The 26,500-nt window shown below is 38.7% G+C and overlaps 1 protein-coding gene across 2 annotated transcripts in view; it reads right to left on the reverse strand.

Moving 5' to 3' along the window:
• THSD7A (thrombospondin type 1 domain containing 7A) overlaps positions 1–26,500 on the reverse strand; it is a 313,292-nt gene that overhangs the window by 58,270 nt on the left and 228,522 nt on the right. For both annotated transcript variants that reach the window (XM_080663644.1, XM_080663643.1), the window contains 4 exons: positions 18,060–18,294; positions 13,250–13,365; positions 6,588–6,720; positions 5,275–5,378 (listed from right to left, as the gene is read on the reverse strand). In XM_080663644.1, coding sequence (XP_080519770.1) covers positions 5,275–5,378; positions 6,588–6,720; positions 13,250–13,365; positions 18,060–18,294 — 588 coding nt within the window. The remainder of the gene's footprint in view (positions 1–5,274; positions 5,379–6,587; positions 6,721–13,249; positions 13,366–18,059; positions 18,295–26,500) is intronic.

Genomic DNA, 26,500 nt, shown 5'->3' on the forward strand with positions numbered 1-26,500 from the left:
AGCGAGCTCGGTGGACACCCCGCATTCGTACCGCACCTCCGTCCCTGTCACCCCCGCCCCCAGGTAGCCAGTGAGAGGTCACAGCATGTTGCTGATGCCCACCATGTTTCATGCCACCCCCTGGTGGTCAGCGCATGTCATAGTGAACGGTCGAACTCCCGGTCTCCCTGTTGAACTCCCATCGAATGATCGCGCAAGGGGACAATTTGCATATTAGGCTTTTATAGATTTTAAGTAGATAGGATTTTAAGTATATGATTGATGTTAAGTAGTGATTGCTTTTGTCCCTTAGGGGAGTCATAAGTAAAAAATAAGTAAATTATCCAAAATTGTCATTATTATGAGTCATGTATTTTATTTTTCATGCAAATGTAATAGTAACTCTAGCTATAGCTATTATGTGTAGGTTCAATGACAGTCACTGATGCACCCATAATTTAGCTTTCTAAATACCATCCAAACTGTGGACATGTGAGCAGAGAAAAGGGACAGTAGAGTTACAATTCTATTAAAAGTTTATACACAGTGGACTAAAGCAGAATGAAGCAAATTTGAGCTTTCTATTCACTTAAAAAGTAAATAGAATGTAGATATAATTTCATGTATTTGCATTTTTTATTGACAGTAAAGATGCCTATGTCAAAGAACCTCTAAAATTTCCATGTGATATTTAAAACGATTCAAGTTTTAAAGTTTCCAAATCCCATCAATCCCTTTTTTAAAATCCGCCCCCCCTCTCTCTCCTTTCTTTAGTTCTTACACCATTAGATAGAATTTCCTGGAATACATCATTGTCCATATCCAAAGCTTTGCTAAGATTCTTCACTGCTTTTGCTTTCCTATTGAAAAAAACCCTTCTCTTCTTCTGGCTCCTCCTCCTCCTCCTCTTCCTTTTCCTTCTGGTATCCAAATACTCCCGGAGGTATTCAATTCCCCCACAATGTGGGCTCTTGCCTCCAACTCACTCATAGAAACTCTACACAAAATGGTCAATGCACTATGCCGCAAACATACGGATTTTCCTTGAGTCACCTAAGTCATGTAGACCTATAGTATATTTCCTACCATAAGAAATATATAAAAACTGTTTGTTATATACGTTTATTCTCTCAACAGGCTGAATGAACCCAATAACATGAAGGCCACATGAAACCAGATGCAACATAGTATACATCATCAACAGTGTAACATTAAAAATATTTTTTCCACTTGTTGTTGGTTGAATCTGCAGATGTGGAGGCTGTGGATATGGAGGGCTGACCACTCAGCTTTGCCTTGTATCATGAAAGCAGCCATCGGCAATAGGTAAGGAAATGTTTCAAAAGAACGCTAATTGTTTTTTTAAAAAAAGACTATGGGCTGGATTTGGTACACAGGCCATTGTTTACTGATCACTGGTCTAGACCAATGGTCTGGTAAAATCCATGGGATAAAAATTTCTACCTTCAGAATCATACAATGGTAAAGTTAACTCATTGGGTATTATTTCTGACATAGCAAAGAAATAGTAATTTAAAGTTAATACCATTTAGTTCTTTAGGTAAAAAGAAATGCTTAAACACTCTACAAATACAAACAGGTTATAGAAAAAAATCTATTAATGGTGAAATGCAATAATCATTTTCTGGCTGTATGTGATGTATTTTGGGGACCTTAGCTTCTTCTATGGCTTCGTCAAAACCCTTTCTGGAAATTTGACCCAAATTTCTATCTTCTGTCCTAAGCTATATCTACAGCTAAATTTCAAATGCATACCTAGATGTTTTTAATTCGCTCCCCTGCTGTCACCTCTAATGCACAGTATACAAAATATACTCTCTAAAATCAGCTCTAGTTTCAGACCTAAGAATTTCCATAAATATGCAATAACTATTCTCAAACTAAAAATATTGGCATTAAAGAATCAAATCTTTGACTTGCTTATTCCTATTTCTGCTACTCTCACCTGCCACTAAGTCCTAAAATTACTTTATTGTACGTTGAAAGTCCATTTATTTTTTGCCCATTCCCCCCACTATGGTTCCTGAGACCCTATCACTTCATCTTTGCATTGCTACAATAGTGTACTAGCTGGCATCCAGACCTATGTGTTTTATCCTCCTAATTTATTCTCCACATGCTGACAGATAAAACCCTGCTTTCATCAGGTGCTTGCTCCTACCTTATTGAACAAAGCCTAAAATACTGATCCTGACATCTATAGCCTTCTACAACATCACCCCGGGCTCCCGTTTGTCTTCAGAGCTTCAATTACCCACTTTTCTGTGAACATATTCAATGTTTTTACTTTTCTTACCTCAAATGCTTAGCTTATAGAATTGATCTTATTTTGTATTTTTTTCTCCTTTCTGCTAATTCTAATAATACGGTACAACTCAAGTCCCAGCTTATCATTTAGGTCTTTCTTGAGCTCTTTAGCTTCAAATCATGGCTTTTGCAATGAATCAGCCTTTAATTCCTACATGTTGGATAATGTTACCAGTGACACCACTTCCCTAACCCAGTGGTCAGCAAACTCATTAGTCAACAGAGCGGCAAACCGCGGCTCGCGAGCCGCATGTGGCTCGCGAGCCGTGGTTTGCCGACCACTGCCCTAACCCAATGTAAGCTCCCCGCCTTGAACATCTTCATTCTTTCCCTACACTCATGGCTCTCGCTACACAATCTTCTGAATGCACTCACAGTTGAATGAGGGACTGGAATGAGAAAATCTGGTGTACTAGAGAGGACAGGGTGCAGTTTCTCTCTAGTCTTTCCTGATTGATGCTAATCCTTACTACACAGTTTCTTTAATCATTAAAAAATAGCACAAGTTGGCACTTCTTAAGTCTCTGACCAGATAAAAACAAAGGTGAAAATAGTAAGAATATGACAGGTGAATCATGCAGAATTCTAAAAACAGCTATGACCATCAAAGGAAGAAAATGTTGCCAGTATTTCATTAGCAAAATATATTTTCACACTCTTGATTTTCCCCATTTCATGTTTCTGTAGAACATAGGCTCTGAGAAAAAAATGTTTAAGGATACCAAGGCAACAAAGATTATCTTCAGATGGAGTTTAAGAGGGTTCCTCTTAGTATGCGCAGAAATGATGTTTCTTTCCAGGTAGCCTGGGCATAGAAAAGATTGCCAAGATAGAGGAAGTCGTCTGACAAGTATTCCAAGATTAGAAGTCATTGTTTAAGTGCAGGCAGAGGAAGAGGAACCAGCAATAGGAAACCAAGAATGGAACAATCAGAAAGGCATGGGGGAAGCCAAAGACTCCTTTTCTCGTGCGAGGGGGTCACCATATTAGGTACTACAAAGCAGTCAGCCAGGATGAGGAATGAGCTGGCGTTTTCAGATTTGGAGATAACCAGATTACCAATCACAGAAAGAACTGTTCTCATACAGACTTCGTGTCAAAGCTACAAAAGAACCATGTTAATATCGTTGCTCTTATGCCAGCTATGACCGAGGTGCACATCCACTGGGGCCATAATGAGCAGGAAGCGGGGAGGATTTAACATTTAATGGAGACTTGATATGTGCAAAGCGGTCTGAGGAGCATTATGTTCTCAGCCTCAGAGGGAGGAAATAAACGAACAAGGTTCTGCAGTTGTTGAGTAAAAGAGTCTGGAACTGAAGCTGTTTTCACACTTGTGCTGTTGCCACCATATCTCAGATTTCCTCCAGTGGTGGACTGTAAATATATGGGCTGTTTTACCTAATCTCAATTCCCACACTTGGATCCCTGAGTATGAACTGTGCATAGATTGTAAAATATGAATATTGGGATAATCCTCAAAGATCATTTGGTCCAACTCTCTCTTCTTTCCTTTTTTTTCCATCTAAATAGATGAAGACCCAGAAATGTAAAGTAGTGAAGAGGACTCACAGTGTATTAGTGAAAGAACAAGGACTAAATATTGTGTTTCCTGATTTCCAAACTCATACTTGTTTTCATTATAAACTCCATGTAGGGCCCAAATTGCATGCAAATGTGTGCTTGATTCAAGGAGGAATTAGTAGGGCATGACAAGAAGATCTCGTATCACTCCGTTTCTTGATGAATGGGTTGAAATGAGAATGACTTTCAATTCTAAATACCTAAGTCTCTAACTGTAAAGGAGACCATTATTTTTTTAGCTAAGGCTGATGGTGGAGGATACATAATGAAAATTAAACATATAAAATAAATTTCTAAAAGTCCATAGTTAGTCATTATTATTTGTAAACTAAATTTTACATTTCAAATAGAGACTTCTAAAATGATGATTATATAAATAGAAGAGTTTTACAAAGAAGTAGCAGGTTGTTTTTTTTTTCCAAATTAGGGAAGCAATCTTCTCATTGCAAAGAAAATGGGCTCCAGATCACATCAGCAAAGGCTGGAATTCTATTCTGTATGTTTAGACTTTTGCATCATCAAATATATTACAAAGAATTACGGATCAAAAGATGTTTTTATGAATGAAAGAGAGGTGTAGCAGTGTTTTCAATTGCATATTCAACAACATTTTAGGTATGTAGGAGTTACATGCTAAAAGTCAACGTGAGTAGAAACTATCATATATACTCTTTAAAGACTGAATTTGCTACATGCATGAATAACATGTCCAAAGCTTCAAATATAAGTATTATTCATAACACCCAGTAAATAATATTGGCAAGTTGGAAACATTTCCATCACTCATTTCTTCAGGATTCCACGTTAGCTAGCAGTGCAGACAGACTGCCGTCCACATATGGCAGGTTGGAGTACATAAACCTGCCGTTTAAAAATCAGCACTGCATATGAGCAAAATTGGGGATAGCCCTGGTAATGTTAGGGATGTCATTGCTGGGAATTTCTGGGAAACTTAACCAATTATATTACATTGCATGCCCGCACGTATATAATGCAGATGGGCAAGGATATAAAGGCTCTTATGGTTAAGGTGACAAGCAAAAGTATGATGGAAGACCACCATCCCCAAACTAACCACCACAACAAACAACAAGCTGCAGTGTACAATCTCTGTCATAACCCTCTCAAAAGCTTCGTCCGATTGTCTTCTAGACATCAGCAAGGGAAACATTCAAGCAGAGGACTTACAGGCTAATGCCTAAGAACAAAGGGCACAATTTAAAAAGACACGTTCCTGCGCTACGTAGAATGAGTGGTAAGCAGATTCATGTCTGCTCTGCTCCATTGGCTAAGCATGGCATCAAATGACACACTCATCAAGCTGGTGGGTGAGAGATGTTGGAGAAATGAAAAGCAAATCAGCTGTGGAACGAGGCCTCTCACCTCTGGCCTGTCGTCCGGGCCCACAGCCTTCCTGTGCTCCAGGGCTGTCCTGTTGCACGCTCCAAGGGACCAATTGGCACCTGCGCCATTTGTGCGTCTTCCACCTATAAGAAAGGAGAAGAAACCTAATGGAGAGGAAGCAAAAATGCCAGGCAAATCAGGGATATGGCGACATGGAAACATGACTGTGACCACTGCAAAGAGAAATTTATTTGACGATGCTCAGTCATATCTAAATGTAATGTAGGTCTCCAAGGCATTATAAAAAGGCAGCATTAAAGAGAGCAGTACTTTCTATGGTAGTGGAAACACAGTTCAACATGGCCAAGTTCTATAAGAATAAACTCTATAGAAAGCAATTAGCCTTCTTAATGATTAGGACTGCTAGCAGATGTACCAGATGGTACCAGAGTGATGCATTCTGTTTAGTAGAGGTATGTTTATTTTATATTCAGGTTATAAAACTGCATTCATGTTGTGAGCCTTTTCTATAGTGTTCCTTTGGTTACTGTTGTAGCATCAATTCAGAAACTGCAATTATAATGCACTTTACAGAAACAAATCCGCCAAATAGATACATTTGGTCTAATTGATGTTAGTGTTCACCATCTAAACATGCAATTATTCTATTTTTCATAATTATTATTATTTGTCAGAACTAAATACAGATAAATGAAGATGGCAGATCTGCCGTCAATTTCACCTTAAATTGCTATTTTGTGATCACACATTCCATTAATGGATGCCATAATATTTCATTTGTTGTCAAGATTGCAATTATATGCCGCATTGTTTCAATTAGGTATGCACTTTCTTTTCATAGTTCTGAAGAAAAATTTCTCTAATAATTATCAAGATGATGATCTATAACTTTAAAAATCTTCATTTTCTTTGAGGTGGCCAAAAATGAAGAGAACAAATATCTCACTAGCATCATTGAGATAAAGATGTCATTTTGTGAGCACGGGTGCCAGCATTGGGGAGGAACAGGTGCTTAGGCTATTCCTCTAAGTGAACAAGAACTGCTTCCTAAAACATATGTTTACATAATTATTAACAGCTTCACTGCATTCCTTAGAGTTTACGTCAACGTACAAAGTTTTCCCAAACTCCTGGAGCTAATAATACAGCATGGAGATTTATGTACTTGTCTCTCTGGAGATCATTTCAGTAGGCGAGCGGCTCCTTTACAAAGGTTAGCGATGGCACATACAGCTCCAAACATCCCAGACCTCACCGAGCCTGCAGGACAGCGTTGGACTTGAAGCATTTTGCCCAATGCATTGGTCACGGTTTTCCTTTCACTCTATTACCTGTAGCTTTGGCACGTCTGAGGGGCCTCGCAGGCCTTCTCTTCATAGAGAGGATCGGTGCAGTCCCTGCCTCCATTGGCTGGCAGCTGAACGATGACCCGGTGCCGAGACTGCTTCTTGACTCCGGAATTCCCTAGAATGAGGCAGCTTTTTAACCTCTGTACTCTGAGTCACTGATAAAAGACTCTCCAAATACCATCCTGTGTGAAGAAAGCACATGGCCTCTAGCTACACGTGCTCTGACATCCCTGAAGGAGAGGACGCATCTAGCCTAATCATTTCCTAAATTCTCCCAAAGACTGCGTATACTGAAAACCCAGTCAAGTTCTGTTTAAAAACGGGCAGAATGAGGAAAACAGTTCCATAGTCAACTAGGCTTCCCACTGCACAGCTGCAAAGTAATTGCTCTTTTGTATGTTCCTTGCCCCTTGAGAAACGTGACAGCTCTAATTAATTTATTTTTCTCTACCTTAAGTTTATTTTCATGCCATTTCACATAGCCCTGTTTACCACACGGGACTCATACACATGTAATGAATCCTTCTTAGGAGAATATATTCCAGATTTTAATGAGAAATTTTATTTCTTTGTTATTCACTTAATTTGAAATGCATAACTCATAAATTATTCTAGTCATTTATTATTCATGTTAAACAGTCTAAGATCTTCAATTCAGGTCGCATTTTAACATCAGGGCTGTATGTAGTGAAATGAAAGTCACTTCCTGGAGGCAGAATTTTTAGAGAAGCATTTGAAATAGTGATCATTACTCTAAGTAAATAACTCCAAATTATGTTAAAAAAGCCAAAGGAAATAAGATTTATCTACAATGAAGAGATCAACTTGACAGTATTATTGATATAAAGATGCTCAAAATTTTTTAGTATTAGAAACAAATGATGTATAAGACTTGCCAACTTTAATAAAAATTATATTCCAACTTATAATAAATACACTTTAGAGATGAATAGCTGCATGGCACAATTTCACTCATAAAAGAATTCCCTAAAGAATTATTTTAATGGAGTTGGCACGATGCATTTAAATTTTTTGTAAGATCATTAAGTACTTAATATGTAGACCACAGGAACAGAGAAATTTAGAAGAGTTAGCAGCCCCAAACAATGAAAGCTTAACCAGAAATGAAATGAAACATTCTTCAAGTTATTATGTTAGTAGAAAAATATGATTTGACAATTAGAGCTTTCTAATAATGAAACATCCTTTCTCATGAAGTTAAGGTATCCCTCAATGTGGTCTGGGAAACTGACTCCCAGCAATGTGGATAGAAGATTCCTGTGTTAGATGTGAGAATGGATCAAATTAGTGATTCCTAAGTGGCTGACTGCATAAGATAATTTCCTTAAAAAGACAAAAACAAAACCATGTCTCAGAATTTTTTGGAGCTGAGTTTAAAAGTCTGATTTTTACAAAGCTTGCCAGGGAATTGTGATGAATACCCAGGCTTAAGATCTACTAGAATAGACAACCTTGTCCCAATTTCAGATTGTATGGTTCATGTGTAACTTTTTAGGATTACTCCCATTGTGGGGGAAACCTGTACTCTTAATGATTGCATTAACTATATTAGTGAATAACTGGAATACTATAGGTAATGGAGTAGGGAATAAGGGACTGGAGGTAGTGAGTAGGAGAGAACTCAAGTATTTGAAAATACTGTCATGGATGTTTTTAGTTTAACAGTAGTGGTTGGAATGCTAGTTCCAACTTTTGCACGTTAAAAATCCGTTATCTAGGAAAGATCTAAAAAATGCCAATAGGACTTTTAATAAAATTGCTAATGCAGTCTTCATTTTATTGTCCGATGACTCCTATTTTTAAGGCCCAGGTGAGAGATTCCTCTAATAATTTAGAGCTAGGAAAAATTTTGTTTCCCCTGACAATCAGTTAAGAATCCACTGTGCTTCTATTTTTGGCTTTGTTCACCAGAATCTCAGAGCTAATTTTCTTCTCAGTTGCAGCAGCTTACCATAATTCTAATTTTATAGTATAATTTTTCTCTTCTTCTCCCATTTACTACTTGACTCCATCCTTCTTTTACACTTTCTATTATTATTTTTGTTTATAATCTGTCGTTAATCTTCTTAAGAGAGTATACACACTAAATGACCATTCTTGTCATTCTTGTCATTCGTTTAGTACTGGGGGAAGGAAGGAGGTGTTTGTTTTCTAACAGGGAAAAGGGGAAAAGAATACAGAGGAGCAGGTCTTTGCTTCCCAGGGGGTCGATCATTCTCCAACCCTCTCAACCTGCAGATAGACAACAGCCATGGAGTTGGGAACAAGGGATCCAGACAAAGCAGGTGACTGTGAGTTCAGCATCTTACAGACTGAAGCTTTGGGCCATTAACCCCTAGATGTCACCTGGGACATAGGCAGGGCTGTTCAGATCGGGGAGGCAGCAGTCAAATGTTAGATTAGGGTTTCGTTTTTACTTTGTTTATTGACTTGAAAGCAAAAACGTCACCTAATGTACAACTCTGAAATATTCTAGGGCCTTCTCAACACAACCACCATAGTCTGTACTTAATATATAAGACTATGATAACTGTTTCTCACTTCCATAATTGATTCCATCTTGGCAATCCATTTATTCTTATAAAAAGTTCAAATACCTTAACCTTGTGCAGTCCAAAGGGACAGAGATTGTGCCTGATTCAAGTGAAACATTTCAAAGCCATCATATGTAGAGAGGAAGTTTAATGGGGTTGCACAGGAAGTGCCATGACACCCATGTTTCTACCCACTAAGAGGTTCATTTCTTCTCAGCTCTCAGTTAAGAAATTACTTGTGCGCTCAAAGAAACAGCTCTGTAAGCTCACCCCGGGTTATAGCTCTCTCAGATCAAAGTACAGACAAAAGGAGAGCTATGGCACTGGATTAAAAAAAAAAAAAAAAAAAAAGGAAGGTTCCCCACTAACAATTTGAGCTGGCAAACTGGAATTTTACAACCTTCATAATTTCCTGTATGTACTTATACCCAGTTTATTACATGTGGTTAATACACATATATAGTTTCCATTTATCTTTGTGTTTTAGCTCCTAGAACAAAAGTTACACATAGCAAGGACTTAATATTTGCTGAATGAGAAAACACACTTTCATTTCTTCTCAACTGGATTATTAACAACTTCTATTTCTTTTATCCATTTCCTTACAGTAGTAAAAACGTGGGGACTAAGCCTGCACATTGAGGATTAATAAAAAAATAAGGTATCATTTTGTCCATTGGAAATAATGAGCATGGGGGAAATAAAGGAATATTCCTGTGGTGTTTATACTGGAAAATACCTTTATAGGATAAGAATAGGAAAAAATGGATTATATATTCAGAAAACAATTATGTGATGATGGGGCACATGGATTCAGAGGGTAATGTAATCTCTCACACAGTTACAGCACTTTACAGATACTTTAAGACATTCAAGATGATTTCACTAGAGAAATGACTTGGTGGAAGGATTTAAAAGGCAGGCAAAACTAAGAGTTGTTAAGCTGGAAGTGGGAGGAATAGCAGGACAGAGGAGCATAGTGGTAGGAAATTGGGAAAGAAATGTTTCATTAAAGAAGCAAAATGTAAAGGTATTTTTCCTATCTTTGGGGAAATTTTAGGGAAGTAGTGCTTAAAGGCATCAAGGTAGAATAGATGCTTCTGCAATATCCCTTCTAGCTCTCAATTCAATAAATGTATTGTGAAACGGGGGAGTGAATAGAATTTAAGCAGCTAAATGTATTATTTGGTCAAAAATAATGATATTTTAAAGACTAGAGCTCCAAATAATTTATATGTATAAATGTTTCCTATTTTTAAAAACTACCCTTTGTAAAGTTTATGAAAATTTTTAAAAAGTTAATAAGTGCACTGGTTTAAGAATTACTTTCTACTCAATTTCTGATCTTTATTGCATCTAAGACCTATCTTGAGAGAGGGCAGAACAACATTTCAAATAGTTCTTTTTCTTCTTGCTGGGATGCTAAGCTATTCTGTTCCATTTTCTGCAATACTAAAGCATAACTTTACCTCTTTAAATTACTTTTTAAAAGGAAGTTAGCTCCATACGTTCATTAATTCAAAACTCTTAAAAACTTTAGACTTCACCTGCATAACTAACTTTAAAAGAACCACCCCACCCCGGAATTAATTTTCTGTGGCTGTTATCTATCCTCGAACATTCAACTTTGTTTGCATTTTTTAATTGTGTGAGAAAGTCAGTGTAATTTCAACGAAACGTGGACCATTCCCATTTCATACCAAATAAAGAAAAACTAACGACATGCAATTGCTTTATTTTCCTTATAACAAAAGGCTAGTTTTCGAACACCACTGCATCGTTCTTCTCCGTGACGGCCATCTACGGGCACAACAGACAAGGCTTCTCCAGGAAACAAAGCATCTTGGCACTGCTGTCCAACAGCAACCCCCTCCTACCCCTTAGTCTTTATTTCCTCAACACACAATTGCAGTTCTTCCTTTTAAGTCTGGGTGCCGAGACTTAGGGTCTCTAAAAGCCTTTTGTTATAGGAGACTCAATCAACATGCCGTAGAGCTGCCAAACGGAACGGGCAGGGCTGACCTGCTCCTGGTGAGATGACCTGCGCTCAACCGAACGCAGCCCCGCCTCTCCAAGAGTCTCTAGCTCCTAGGACAGCAGTGTTCTGAGCTGGCATTCCTGTACTCCTGATCGCCACCACCCCAGGATCTCCAGGGGAGAATGGTATCAGAGTGGAAACATGCATCTTTATTTAGAGAAGCTACCTGCCCACCCGCAGGAGACCATGGCAACTAAACCCATTACATCTCACATGCCCGTTACTCACAAGAAACTAGCACCCTCTTCCCCCTAACCCCACCTCGACCCCCCAAATGCCTTTTATCATCGCCTGGACCCACAGCATTATCTACATATATACCTGGATTTTCAATCTCTCATTCTTTTCCATCCTCTAATCCTTCCCTCACTGCAGCTATTGGATCGCTTTCTTTTATTCCTTTGGGATTGTATAATTGAATCTGAACAGAAACTACCTGGTGCCATGCTATTTCTTGCGATAAGTGGGATGGAAACTATGAGTACTGATAAGATCACTGTATAATCTTTTTGAAACATATAAGGCAGTGGCAGTATACATCTATACTAATAAAAGGGTAATATGCAAATTGGTCATGATGCCCTAACAGTAACAACCAAACAGCAGGCTGCGTGGGGTGACAAGGCCGGCAGGAGGGTTAGCAAGGGATGACCAAACGATTGACCAGCAGGCTGCGTGGGGCAACCAGGCTGGCAGGGGGGCCAGTGAGGGGTGATCAGGCTGGCAGAGGGGGGCAGTGAGGGGCAATCATGCCAGCAGTGGGGGCAGTTGGGGGCGACCAGGCTGGCAGAGGGGAGCAGTTGGGGGCAATCAGGCCAGCAGGGGGGGCACTAAGGAGTGACCAGGCCGGCAGAAGCGGGGCAGTTAGGGGCAACCAGGCCAGTAGGGGAGCAGTTAGGCGCGATCAGGCTGGCAGGCAGAGGTGGTTAGGGGTGATCAGGCTGGCAGGGGGAGCAGCTAGGGGCGATCAGGCAGGTAGAGAGGTGAGGAGCTAGGAGTCAGCGGTCCTGGATTATGAGAGGGATGTCTGACTGCCGGTTTAGGCACATCCCTTCAATCTTCATGTGGGCCCTTCTCCATCCTCGCAGAATAAGTCTCGCATAATCACCTGACCCTGCACCTGTGTTCACCTGCCAACTCCCTGATTATCAAGAGCCCCTTCCTGTCCATTCAGGTGCCCACTCTTGGCTGATCACATGACCCTGGCATCCTGTTCCGGTGCCACTTCCTGGTGATCAAGAGCCCCCGCCTGTCTGTTCAGTTGCCCACTTCCGGATGTGCCCTTTTCTGGCTACTTACATGCCTCTACCGATCTGTTCAGGTGCCCACTTCCAGCTGATCACATTCCTTTGGCCCCCTTCCCTGCAGGCTTGATCGCCCTCAGCTTCCCTTCTCTGCCTGCCTGATCGCCCCTTTACTGCTCTCTCCTGCAGGCCTCATGGTCCCCTAACTTCTTGCTCCGCCTTGCAGGCCTGATCGGGCCCCTAACTGCTTGCTCCCCTGCAGTGGAATGTTCTCGCCCCTAACTTCTTGTGCCCCTGCTCTGGCCAGATCTAGCTCCTATCTGCTTACTCCCCGACACCATCCTGATCCTGCCCCTAAAAGCTTGCTCCCCCACCAGCCTGATTGCCCCTAAGTGCTTGCTCCCCTGCCAGTCTGATTGCCCCTAACCACCTCTGCCTCGGCCCCTGCCACCGTGGCTTTGTCTGGAAGGAAGTCGGAAGTCCGGAAGATATCCGGTCTACCTAGTCTAATTAGCATATCACCCTTTTATTAGTATAGCTGTTAAAGGAAACATTGTTAATATAATAACACCTAGAATCCTTTCACTTTTACTTATATTGTAAAGTTTTAAGTCAGTTTTGACATAAAACTAATTCGTTTGGCAAAGCTATATTATTTTCTAGACGGAAACTAACATTTTATGGCATTCATGTTGAACCAGGATTACACAACCCATGTAAGAATCACAAACATTGCTCAGTCAGAACTCAGAGGTGCTGGCAAGTGGTCTTCTAGGGGAAGAACCTCCCGAACCCTGCAGCTCATACCTTCTGTACATGAGGAAGGGCAAGTGGTCCAGTCGCTGTATGGGGTCACGATACAGTCCTTCCTACAAGGAAGCAGACAGGGCCTCACTGTTTCAGGCCGAAGACTTTCAGGACACCTGGAAAAAAACCAAAGGAAATCACTAAGTCTCTATGGTAATCCTGCAATTCAGGTAATTTAATATGGTTAGAATTTTCATTGCTAAAGTTGCTAAATCATCACCAGTCTTAATTTCTAGGAGCTTTGCTTTGGACAAGAACTATACAACTACATTCTTCCAAACAAGGCCTCAATAAAGCTTCTCAAAATAAGATGTGTGATTTTAGTAATAGTAATTGTGTTTTCTAGGACAAAATATAATAAATATATGATACTCCTTTATAATAATCTACCCATTAATAAATTTATTTTCTAACATGCTTTTAAAAAATTTGTGGAAATTCAAGTTACCAATATAAGGACCCAATTTTACATCTTTGCATAACTAACTAGGCTTATTGTCAACTAGTAGCCCTGTGCACGAATCCGTGCGCCAGTAGCTCGCCAGTAGCTCGCTTCTGCCCTCCAGTAGCTCTCTGCCCGCTGCCCTGCCCTACTGTAGCTCCCCCCACCCCCCCGCATAGCTTGCTGCCCTGCCCCCTCCTGTAGCTCTCCACCGCCCACTTGTAGCTCACTGCCCCACCCTCCTGCTGATCCGTGATCCGGTCGTTATGTGGTTGTTGTTATGCATCACGGCATAACCACCATTTGCATATTACATCTTTATTATATAGGATTATAAATTTTCAGGTTATTCTGCACTTTATTTTTACAGAAATGTATAGCATGACAAATTTATAATGGAGCCTATTTTATACCCAGTACATGCTAAAAAAGAGTTGTATTTATAGCTATATATTTCATAATCTATATATATAAAAGCCTAATATGCAAAGTGTCCCCTCGGGAGTTCAACCGACCAGGAGTTCGATCGCTCGCTATGATGTGCGCTGACCACCAGGGGGCGGCACAGAATGAAGGAAGGCCACGGCCAGCAGCCAGCAGCCGCTAGGAACCCTACTCGTGCACCAATTTTGTGCACTGGGCCTCTAGTAAATAATAAAATAATAAAAGTGTATAAGTTATGATAAACAGTTTTTGCTTCATTCCTACTTTCATTTAGTATCCTTTTTCTTCCATTACCTTTTCAGTTTCAGATGATGGAATTTTAAATATTTTTGCCTAGCCAAAACAGTAAATATTTGGTGTGACTCAGCTGTTTGGAGCATCATCCCATACAGCAAAAGGACACGGGTTCAATCCCCAGTCAGAGCACATACCCAAATTGTGGTTCAATCCCTCATTGGGGCGTGTGCTGGAGGCAACTGATCAATGTTCCACTCTCTCTGTCTCCCTCTCCTTTCCACTCTCTCTAAAACCAATTAAAGCATGTCCTTGGGTGAGGAATAAAAGAAAAATCTTTAAATATTTTTATTTGTTATAATATTTTTTGGAAATAAATATTTTTGGAGCTGATATATGTTTTAAATATACTGTTTCGTTTATTGTGTACTTACTGGGTGACTTTTAAATTTCCCAACCCTTGTCTGCACCTTTAGAATCTGAGTCTAGTATTGCTAATAGTCAAATGTTGGCTGTGAGCATTACCATTAGAAGATGTAATTTAGGACAACAGAATATAATAACATAATTCATGTAACTTAAAGTTATGATATCCAGAAAAAACTCTTTCAAGGTCATATAAATCATTAACAAATAAGCTAAGAAGCATTGAAGAAATAAACCAAACAACCAGTAAAACTGTTGATGAAATAACTTGGGAAATTAGTGAAATATGGGATTTAAAAACATTCTCCATGGAAGAAGCCAAATTTTTTTGTAGGTCAAGATAGATTGTGTTTTAACAAGTAAGTTAATCAGGTTTTCAAAACTGAACTATGACTGAAAAAACATCATTAATCTTTTTCCCATAATTTATTTCTAGAACCTTACTGATGCTTCATTTTTTATATAGCTTATAATTATTTATGTTCCATTCAATTATCCAGATACATGTTTTCCTCTCTCACACCAGATTCAACATTTCAAAAAGAAATAAATAGCCCTGGTTTATGTTAAGAATAAGCTTGTGTTTTTCTAATTATGTTTTCTATTCAAAGTCAGTGTATGACAAAGAAATTTAGCTGTGAATCACAGAAGTATTGATACAATTGAGACTATAAATCACTGGAATTATAATTTAACCTTCATTCTTAACCAGGAAACATTATATGGCAAAATCCCACATCTAATCCTGTTCATTCTTTGGAACTATGAAATTATTGATTAGTAATTATCATTGGAAGCACACTTTTTCAATGAGGCAATTTTATAACTTAGACAACGGGAGAGCATTACTCAATTGCATGCTCTTAAAATGTTAGCACTGAAAATCAATGGAATTTATAATGTTATCATTGACAACCTCCAAAATTTTGCTTTTGTTTGGAAATATCCACAGCAAGATACTTGGCTAACTGTGGAGAACAAAATTACTAACAACAAACCCATTACATGAACATACAAAGATAAATTATACAACCTAGATTACATCCAATAAAATAAATTCAGACTTCCTTTGGCGAGGCAATTGGTTCAGTCATCATGCTTCTTTTCTCTTTTGTACTGTTTGTATTTAGTCTTTGTGGTTTAAATCAAGGAATTGATTTCCCCCCAAATCTTATTCAAGGTCAAATTAAACAGATGTGATAGGAGTTGAAGTTTGTTACTCAGAGGATAGGTAAGATCAATAACATTGATTTTACCATTGCACAGTAATGTTTTATTAAGAGTTTAAAACAAGGTTTCTATTTGCATTTCTGTTTCAAATGCCTAGTACTGAAAAGCATTTATGGAGCTTAATCTAGCATTTAGGTATAAGGGCAGTAACATTTTCTTTTGAATTTACAGTATTTGCTTACTTTTTCAGAACTTTAAGGGCAAAATAAATCCATTTGACTTAACAAATCTACCCATGTATCCAGGTCACTGCATATAGGCTGCAAGGGCAAAGCGCATTTTAATTGATTATTGTGGTCCGGCATGGGGCTCCAGGATACCCTCCCTACTGAACGATTTAATGACAGGAATCCAGAGGGCTTTCTCACACATATGCTGTACACGTGTACTTCCACTGTTCAGCAAAATATTTTGTAGTTTGCATAAGTGAGGAAACCATCAATAGCAACATTTGAGAGGAGATTAACTGTAAAATAGGAACAGAGTGAGCTTACTCCTAGAGGTGCAGCACAATAACCCTCTATCCTGTGCCATGACAGAACCCTCTGAAGTGAATATTTCCACCTCTGTGCTTGTCCCAGCAAGACCCAGAATCCTCCAGGACTTAGGGTTTCTGCCCCTGCTGTTACTGCTATTGAATTTTAAAACACTGTACATTATTTTCCTTTGATAGATTCATCACAACTTTAGCATAATTTCTATTAATCCTTTGTAAACCATAAGCATCTATAGATGCAAGCAGGATGGTTTCTGTTTTGGACACGTGGCAGTTAACTGGTTAAAATATTGGTTTGGAGCTACCTGTTAAGCATGTGGAATAATTTCTCAATTTAGTCAACTCTTTTTTGCCATATGTTTTCTAATTTCAAACTACATAAAATATGGGGCAAAATATCCCTAATGTGTGGAATGCTGGCCAGGTAAAATAAATTGATAAGGGGATCCTTTCAAATTCCTTAGTTTTTTTCATATATAAGGTACATTATTTTCATTTCCCTGAAACACTAAAAAGTAGTTCAAATTTTTAAAAGAAAATAATTTCTAAGATTTATTAAGTGCTTACATTGCACTATTTTTCTTCCATTAAATCCTTTCAGTAAACTCTGAAAACAGGCCACAATCAGTTAATATTTAATCAGTTGACCAATTATGAAATTTGGAAATTATGAGGCCATTTATACCAAAGCAAACTTGACTTGTTTTACTTCTAATGTTTCACATGACTAAGATAATTTGAATTTTAAAAGACCTGTGCTGTCTAAATCTCAAAAGATAAAGTTTCCCTTGAAAGGATTATATTTTTAGAATTGATTTAATTTTCTCTAAGAATGATTAGCCCAGTTATGTCATGATTCATGTTTGTTTATATTTCTCACAAAGCACATATGCCAATTCTTTAGTTTTTTGTCCTCCCCTCTAGCAAATTGTTCACCTTGTTATTACACTATTGGTAACCACAGTAAGAAACTGGTGGTTTTCCCACTTATCATAAAACTCATCCTCTCCCAAGGCTCTCTCTTGGATGTAAATAGCTTCATTTAATGATTAAATACATAATAAGTTCAGCCTCAGTATTTTTAAATATATTTTCTAGGGGAAATGAAAGGCAGATCATAGAAGGCTAACACCACCCAATTAACCTAGATTGGCAGTCTCCGCAGCCTTCCGGTGTATAGGAAGTCATGGATGACCTACACTGCTAGGACTTCGTATCTTGTCATTATTGATCAGCCAGGCCTACAGCAAGCACTTCTTTCATTGCCTCACTAGCTTAATAAAAGCAGAAAGTGCTCCCATAAAACTGAAAGCAGGTATCACACCGAAAGATTTCTACAGAATTTATGGATCCCAGGCACAAGACTCTGAAGCTGGTATAACTTGATCAGTGGCCGACACTCAGAACAAACAAATCTTACTCTTGAGGACCGGTATGACAAGCATCAAGGTGTTCTGTTTCATGAGGCAAGTGAAACCTGAGCCAATCCCCTGTGTGGCTGGCCACAGGATTTACTGTTGACATTCTAAAGCCCTTACTTTTTGGGTCCCACTTGGCCCACGTTGACCCGCACACAGATGACTTTTCTTGTCTGCATGCCAACAGAGCAAGAGGCCTCCCTGTTCCAAGCTGTAGTTGTGTTGAAGGATGATACTGAGGTGTCCTCAATGCACTGGCCCCACGGACCAGTTTGCCAGTGATACACAGTACAGGGATGCTCGTTACAGCTGCGCACCTCTTGCAAAGCACTTGTGTTTGGACAGTGAGTTCCACCTATAAAAATGAACAATGTTAGCAGATTAGATATGGTGCCAACAGAAACTTTATGATTTCCTGTTTCTTGAAATTAACAATAACAATGACATCTGTTACTTATATATAGCACAAAGCATATGACGAGCACACTGCTAAGGCAAATTACCTATTAACCTTACTTCATTTGGTGTGGTGTCGTGTGGCTTAAAACATAAACTATGTGGTGTACATGAACCCTGTTTTGGGGGGGTCTATGGAGGACCTCAAAGAGAGAGAGGCCACTGTTTTCCAGAGAAGCCTATGTGATTGCTGACTAAGGGAAACACGGGCATTAAGACTCTGTGGATGGAGAAAACCAAGTGTGTTTTCAAAGGTTATCCCCCAAATTTAAAGTCTTAATTACAGCTTTTAAAGTTCTGCTTATTTTAATATGTTAGGCTATAGGGTGTTTAGAAACAAGTTTTAAAATCAATTAATGCTTACTGATCTTCCATAGCATTACTGGAAAAGCCATACAGAAATGGTAATATTGTATTTCTTGAAATCTAAGATGTCATTGGCTGTGAAATATACTTCACTATATGTGTCCCAAAGAAAGAGAAATTAAACTATAATACAATGTTTTTATCAACTCTAATTTTTATTGTATGCTTACTGAAATAACTTTGTATGACTTATTTACATAGCTTTTAAGAAATTCACTCTTTATCATACATTAAAAGAGAAGGTACTCCTAAAAATTCTTTATATTCACAGTCCAAATCTGTTGAGTCACTGCTTAACACACCCATCAAAGTTTGTGTTCTCCTAACAATCAGTCAGTATTATCTCTGTGGCATCAAAACTGTTGATGATGCAGGATTTCTTTAACAAAGTGCTCCCTGCAGTATTTCTTTCAGAATACTGGTACCCATCTCTAAGTTTTCATGCTGTTGCATTCTTAATGGCACCAGAAGATTCCAATGAAAAGTTTAAGCAAGCAATCAAGGAAGGGTTTATTTCCCATTCTCAAGAGTCCTTAGTTGTTTTTGTTTGTTTGTTTTGGGCAGAAATATCATAGACTTGGCTAATGCCAATGAAATTCCACATGTGTTATCAATGACAACAATGTTATAACTGCTGCTTGGCCACAGTGGTTTTAAGATGCATCAACTGTAAGCAGGAGTAATTATAGAGATGACAAAGGGTAAAACAGACATATCCTTTAATTAATAGAATATGATCTGGAGCTGTCATTATGGATCCTTTTTTGTTTTAGCCTTATTATATGTTCTAGCCCTAGTACTTTGTAAGTAGTGAGACTTAATTTTATATCAACAATCGACTCACAGTTAAAAATCATAAAGTTGAAGAGTCCATACAGCTTAAATGATGTGGCCACAGGAACAGCTAGGAGTTTATGGAGACCAGTTTCTTACCACTATGCTATTTATAATTCCAATTATGAAAATGAAAAGCAGAGTGTTGGACTGCTTAATTTATTGACAATTCGAGCTATTAAAAGTTATGTAGCTTCTGGATTTCATCTCAGGAGCAGAAAATAACTGGTTGTTAATGTATAATGTTGCAAATCTTGGGTGTTCATCACAAATACTTACGGTAGTAAATGAAAGAAATTTGGAATTTAATAAAAGGTGGATTTTAGATATTAGGAAAGCAAGTTTTAAAAAGTGAAAAATATAGAAGAAAAGGTGATTCAATAACTAGTGGCTGTAACATGGAAGATGACCTCAAAAATTTGAGATTTGGGTAAAAGTCATAAACAAAACCACAAATCCACACCCTGAGCTGATCTTCAGGTATCACTTTTCTTATGAGTAAGGACATCCCTGTATTCAGCAAATAAATCATCATGCAATTCATGTGAGGATTTAACTGCAATTTAGAATCATTTATGCAGTGTCAAACATAGGACCAATATCAGAATAACCTGCATTACACACATTTCATTAATGCCCCCCTGCTTCATGAAGGTGAAAACATCTGTCATATTTCATATTCTATTGTCCATCACAAAGCTCAGAGGCTCTGGCAGCCTAAGAAAAGAAGTTTAAGATTTGAACAGGAATGAATCCTAAAACATACTAATTGGGTAGGGAAGAAGTAAATGAGTACTCTTATTACCCATTCCCTGAGGCTCTAGGTTTATCCAATCTTATCTCTCAGACAAATACATGCTAATTATAGACTATATATATAAACTACTTTAACCGTACATTTATATTTAATAGCAAAATTATTGATCTACAAAAATGTGTTTACAGACCTCATTTTCACTGCGAGGATATGAATGCTGCTTAAACTGTGATTTTGAAACTCTGGATTGTTTGTGACATTGGGTTTAACTTGGTTGGCTTTGGAAAAACTGATAAAGAGAAAACTTCTACAACCTCAGCATAACGTGGGGAGGAACTGCAAGATAGCTGTTAAGTTTACAGACATAAAGGCTATTTATTTCCTTGCCCCAATCCACCTTAAAGCCGCGTCAGCAGTTTTGGCCCGATGTCAGGCTACTTGTACAGATAAGCCCCAATGTGGTTTTAATTATAATAAGGATATGGCAATTTCGAAAGCGTGGCTTGGAATAATCAGTTACTGCAGCACTGTCATGTTGTTTTGGGAATAATTTTATGGTAGAAAAATTGATAGATATAATACTGAATTTATTTATTATTCATGGGAAGATCTAATGCCAGACATCTGAGAATATTTCCTTTGTACGGGGGAAATTATAAAATGTCATCCCTGACAAAATTAGTGATGTGTATTTAAAAAAATTTTTATACATAAAAATATATGCTTCATGCTTTCATGATTAGTTAGGCTTTCTATCATTCCATCAAGGAGAGTTTAAAATACTTCAATGAAATTCTGTCAAATAAATAAACTTCCATGTTCATATAAAAAGACCTAGTATGTGCAACTGTTCTCTTAGAAATAAATAAAAAAAAAAGTAACTTTTTTCTCCCAATATCAAGTCCATAAAAGCTTTGTTAGGATATTTTTGAACAGACCTATGATGTTTCTGGTTCTGGCATTGAAGTCCTTACAATTTAGATGCCTGATTAAAAAAAAATGAAGTGTTCAATACATTAATTGGATATGCATGTATTGAGTGCAACATGCAATGTTTATGTCCAATGAGTCACGGGATAACTAGAGGGATTAGAAACAGTTCCTGCTACTCTCAAGGATCTCATACTGGGGGAGATAAGATAAACACATACTAATGTTAAAAAGGTATTTAGTATAATTGGGATTCAGAAGTGTGAGATGTCATTAGTTTTGGGGGCCTGAAAAATGCCTCAGGTAGGAGGCACTGAGGTGGGGTTTGAAGGAATAGAACTTGGACAAGCAGAGTTCTGGGAAGGGTGAGAAGGAAGGGAGAATTTTATTGAAACAGAAGGAAAAATAAATAAAAGCAAAGGTATGCAGGCAGGTATGACCCTGGGAATTAGCAGTATTGATGCAGTCAATGAGAGTGCAGAGTTCACATGGGGAGGTAACTGGCCACAAGGATAAGAAAGTGGACTGAGCTCACGCTAAGGAGAGGTTGTTCATGTGCTCTGAATGAGTGTTAAGATGCCTGTAATTTTGCCTGCTGTTGCAGCTATATCCCTTTGATCGCAGACCACTGCTGGGTGAAAAGCACACTGGCAGTGGCATGATTTCAGGGAACTGGAGGAGCATTAGCCACAGAGAACCTCAGGAGATTCTGTTCAGCACCATCCCCCTCTCCCTCCCCCTCCCTTTTTTTCCTTGCAGAAAGAAGATTCCCCAGGTGGAGTCTGCATAAATGCTGTGTGGTGGTCCTGTAGGACAGGCTGCAGCAGAACTCTTTTTTCAGAGTCAATAGTGAGAGGATGAGGAAGCGGTGGCATTTATTCAGAAGCTGGAGTTTTGTGGGTTAGCACACATATAATGGATCCCAGGTTCTTCCAATTCCTCCAGGACATGTAAGTGCTCCCTGGCTCTTAGAACTAAAATCATTTAAGCTGTAAAAATTGAACAAGTTAAAATAGAAATGGTCCTCTCCTCAGTGGTGTATCCTAAAAATAGAATTATTCGAGGCAACGAATTATTTGAGAAAAAATTAGCGTAATTTGATTTCAATTTGCATCTATGCTCTGTATGGATAAAGCAGGTATAAGGGCACATGGAAATTTGGCTGATGAAGTTATAACATCAAGTCATTCTGAACTTTGAAAATATAAATATTATCTCATTTCTGGCTCTGTATGAATAATTAACTTTATAATGAGAATGAAGAGATTTTACTTATTATACTTAGGGGAAAAGACTTTGAAAATTATTTTTCTTTTTTTAGACCACGTTTGTTAAGGATCTGCAACATAGGTTCAAAAAGTTAAGGAGGCTATAAGTCTAACATCAATTTAAACTTTTTAATTCAAATTCAACCTATTACTATTTATATTAAAAATATGAAAGATTTAAGTCTTAAAAGATTGCTTTCTTTAGGACTTCCAACAGAATTTTAAAGTAGCTTTTGGGACTATAGTTTACACAACAGAAGGAAGTGGGTTTTTCTTACTTAAAGGTATCATATAATGTTAAAAGTGAATTACAATTTTATTGAGCCAGAAGTCAAGGTTTTGGAAGATACACACACACGCATACGCACACGTACATGCACACCCACGCCCCCCCCCATGCATTTTATTTTTTAATTTGAGAAGAAATACTTTTACTTTCTCCCATATATTAATTATCTCCAGTCACCATTGGTGATTTTGTTTCCAAAAGACATTTCAACATAAGCAGCATTTTATGACAACTTCTGTGTTTTGCTGATAATAGATTACATAATGTTACCCAAAATTGTAAGATAAGCAATTATATTATTCAAATAATTTTTATTCTATTATTTTGGTGGTTTAATATTGAACCAACCTCAAAATTAGAGGAAAATTAAAAGTATAATATCAATAATTTTTCCCTAGACCATTTGGAAGAAGTTATTGAAATGATGCCCCATTACTTCAATACTTTAGTGTGTATTTCCTGTAATAAGGACATTTTCCTTATTACAGGAAATACACACATTAGCACATTCAAGATCAGGAAATTAACACTGAAACATTATTATCATCTAATCCTCAAACCCGCTGAGATTTGCCACTGTCCTCAAATGTCCTTTTTATAGCAAAAGGATCTAGTTCAGAATCAATTATGGCATTTAGATGTCATGTCTTGTTAGTCTCCTTCAATCTGAAATAGTTCTGCAGTCTTTCCTTGATTTCCATAATTTAGAGAATTGAAGATTCAAGGCCAGTTATTTTGTACAACGACTTTCAATCTGGGATCTGTCAAATGTTTCCTCATGTTTAGATTCTGCAATATGCATTTTTGACAGGGATATCACAAAAGTGATGTTATATTCTCGCTATACCACACTAGGAGCGCAGGATTTTAGCTGGTCCATTACCAGTGATGCAACCGTTGATCCCTGGATTAAGGTGGTGTAAGTCAGACTTCTCCACCAGGGAGATAATTCACCCTGCAAATATAATGCTCTTCATCGGGTATTCAAGTAAAGCATTTATTTACTTATATCAAGTGTGGATCCATGGTTTCCTATTTTATCTAATGGGTTGTAATCTGTTAATTATCATTATTTGAACGTTCAAATTGTTCCCATATGTGGTCAGTGGAGACCTTCAAGTTCCCTTCTGCGACCTTTTGACACATTTTCCTCTTTCTTCTTTTGTGGCATGAGATTCTCCAGGCACTTCTTGTGCTTTTCCTATTCTAGCCTTAGAATCAGCCATTTCTCCAAGGGGCCCTGGTTCCTTTCTTTTGGAGAATAGCATTAGAACCAAGATCTAAGCACTAATGCACTTGTGGCTACTGGAGTCTTGGAATTAATATAAAGCACTTCTCAGATCCTTTCAGTAGCTATAGCTAATATATGTATATTATATATTATACTAGAGGCCCAGTGCATGAATTCGTGCATGGGTGGTGTCCAGCCAGCCTGGCCCCAATTGGGGTGGATCAGGGCTGGGCCTGTTGGGAGGAGACAGCAGGAGCTGGCTGGCCATGGGGAGGGGCTGTGGGTGGTGGGCCGGCCAGCCCCATCCCTGATTGGTGTGTGTGTGTGGGCAATTGGGGGTGGAGCTGGCTGGGGGGAGGGGCCACAGGCGATTGACTGGCCCTGCCCCCTATTGGGGGTGGGCTGGCTGGGGGGGAGGGGCTGTGGGCCAATTGGATTGGTGGGGGCCCATCGGGGGTGGAGCAGGCTGGGGGGAGGGGCTGCAGGAGGTTGGCTGGCTGATCCCCTACCACCCATTGGGCTGGTTCACTGGCTGCAGTGGGTATCATAGTGATCCATCGTTCTGGTCATTACAGCGTTCTGGTTGCTGGCTTTTTATATATGTATAGATATATATAAATACATATACTCACATTTATATTTATTTTCTATGTCTTTCTTAGTGAATTGAATACAATGAATTCACATTGATAACTTTAAATTCCAATGCAATACAACAGGGTTTATTCTAGTTTTCTTGCTTAACATATTATTGACTGGCTCCTCCAGCAATAGGAAACTTGACTGTTATTATTTTTAATACATGTATTTATTTGGTCCTCCCTCCCCACCACCAATCTCTCTCTGCCATCTCCATTGCTGTATGCACAGGATACCTTCATGACCCTGCCATGTTCTGACACCCTGCATCAGGCCACACCCCAATTATAGAAACCCTTCTCAACCCCTGCCTGGCCCCAGCACTCCACACTGGACTGGCTGCCTCAATGCTGGGATTCCCTCTTCACTCTGCCTGTGCTCTGATGTCCTGTGTTGGGTTTCCGCTTCTAACCTCTCATAAAATTCTCATCTCCCATTACTAAGCATACTCTGTGCCTTTGACACTTGTGCCAGGCCACCTTCTTCCCATGGGGGATGCCACCCAAGCTTGGCTCTGACAACCCACTCTGGACCACTTCAGACACTACGCCCCCTCCCCCCACCATAGATGGCATAGATGCTCAACTGCTTGGCTACACCTAATGGCTGTTCAGGAATGTAAAGAAAAAGGCTAGCAAGGAAGAGGGAAGGACAGAAAAAAGAGAAAGGAAAGGGAAAAGAAAGAAATATTGTAGGGAGTGGCTATAGGGTTAAGCCTCAGAGTGACCTGTTGGCAAAGCCACAAACAAGTCCCAGTTTAGAGGGCACATTAGCATCATTAAGCTTGACCTTATGACGCTCCCTAGATCCTTCCTGGGTAGCTAATGGGCTGTGGGAGGTGCAGCAAGTGCTGCCAAAACAAGTGAAACTCACAAGAACATTGTAACTATGTTGACCACTACCTTGTTTACCTCTGACTATAAAATAAAGCCTCAGCTTGCTGGCTGGATCTTTCTCTGTGGCCTTAGCCAGGAACAGAGATCCACCTAGACCCAGCTTATTCTCTTTGTCTGTCTTTTCTACATCCTTCACTGCCCTCCCTCAGGCTCACCGAACCCTTGGCTGTGCTGGCACAGTACAAGTATAATATGAGGAAGAAGTTATATTTTGTTATATTTTATTTAATAGAAATAAAGAAATAATCAATAAAAGTTATAACATTTTAACAATGGAGAGGCCTGGTTTCTCTACTGAATTAAGGCCAAGTGGAATAGTCCTTCATCATATATCTATGGACAGAGGTATAGACATAGACGTAGACAAACATATGCACGCATACACACAATAAGAAGACTGAATTAAGCAGGTGTAAGGTCAGCAGCCAGCACTCCTCTTTTTTTAGCACATAGTAGGATTACATTTGCCTCTACTCTGCTTGAAGTTAGGTCCAACTTCAAGTCATGATTGTATGATTTACAATGAAATGTCGGTGGGAATGATATAAAGCACTGCTAGAGGGAATAATTTAGTGTGGATGCTTTAAAATTAGCAGACAGACTCTTCAACTATCTTCTTGACATTGACATGGAGATTATGAAGTAGGTCTTTATAAGGAGGTGCAATGCTGAGACATTTTATGGCTTTGTAGAGTTACCCAACACTGTAGCAAATTTCCACAAGGCAGAAATAATTGTTTTATTTAAGTTATGAAACTTCTGAGCTATCTGTTACTGCAGCAAAACTTAGTCCTTATGAGGTTATATAATCTTCATATAATGTTTAAGGTAAATTTATGACTGAAATAAACAAAAGTATAGGTTTCTGTATTTATTTTGTAAGTCCAGATAAATA

The sequence above is a fragment of the Plecotus auritus genome (assembly GCF_963455305.1).
Source record: "Plecotus auritus genome assembly, chromosome: 4".
NCBI classification, from domain to species: Eukaryota; Metazoa; Chordata; class Mammalia; order Chiroptera; family Vespertilionidae; genus Plecotus; species Plecotus auritus.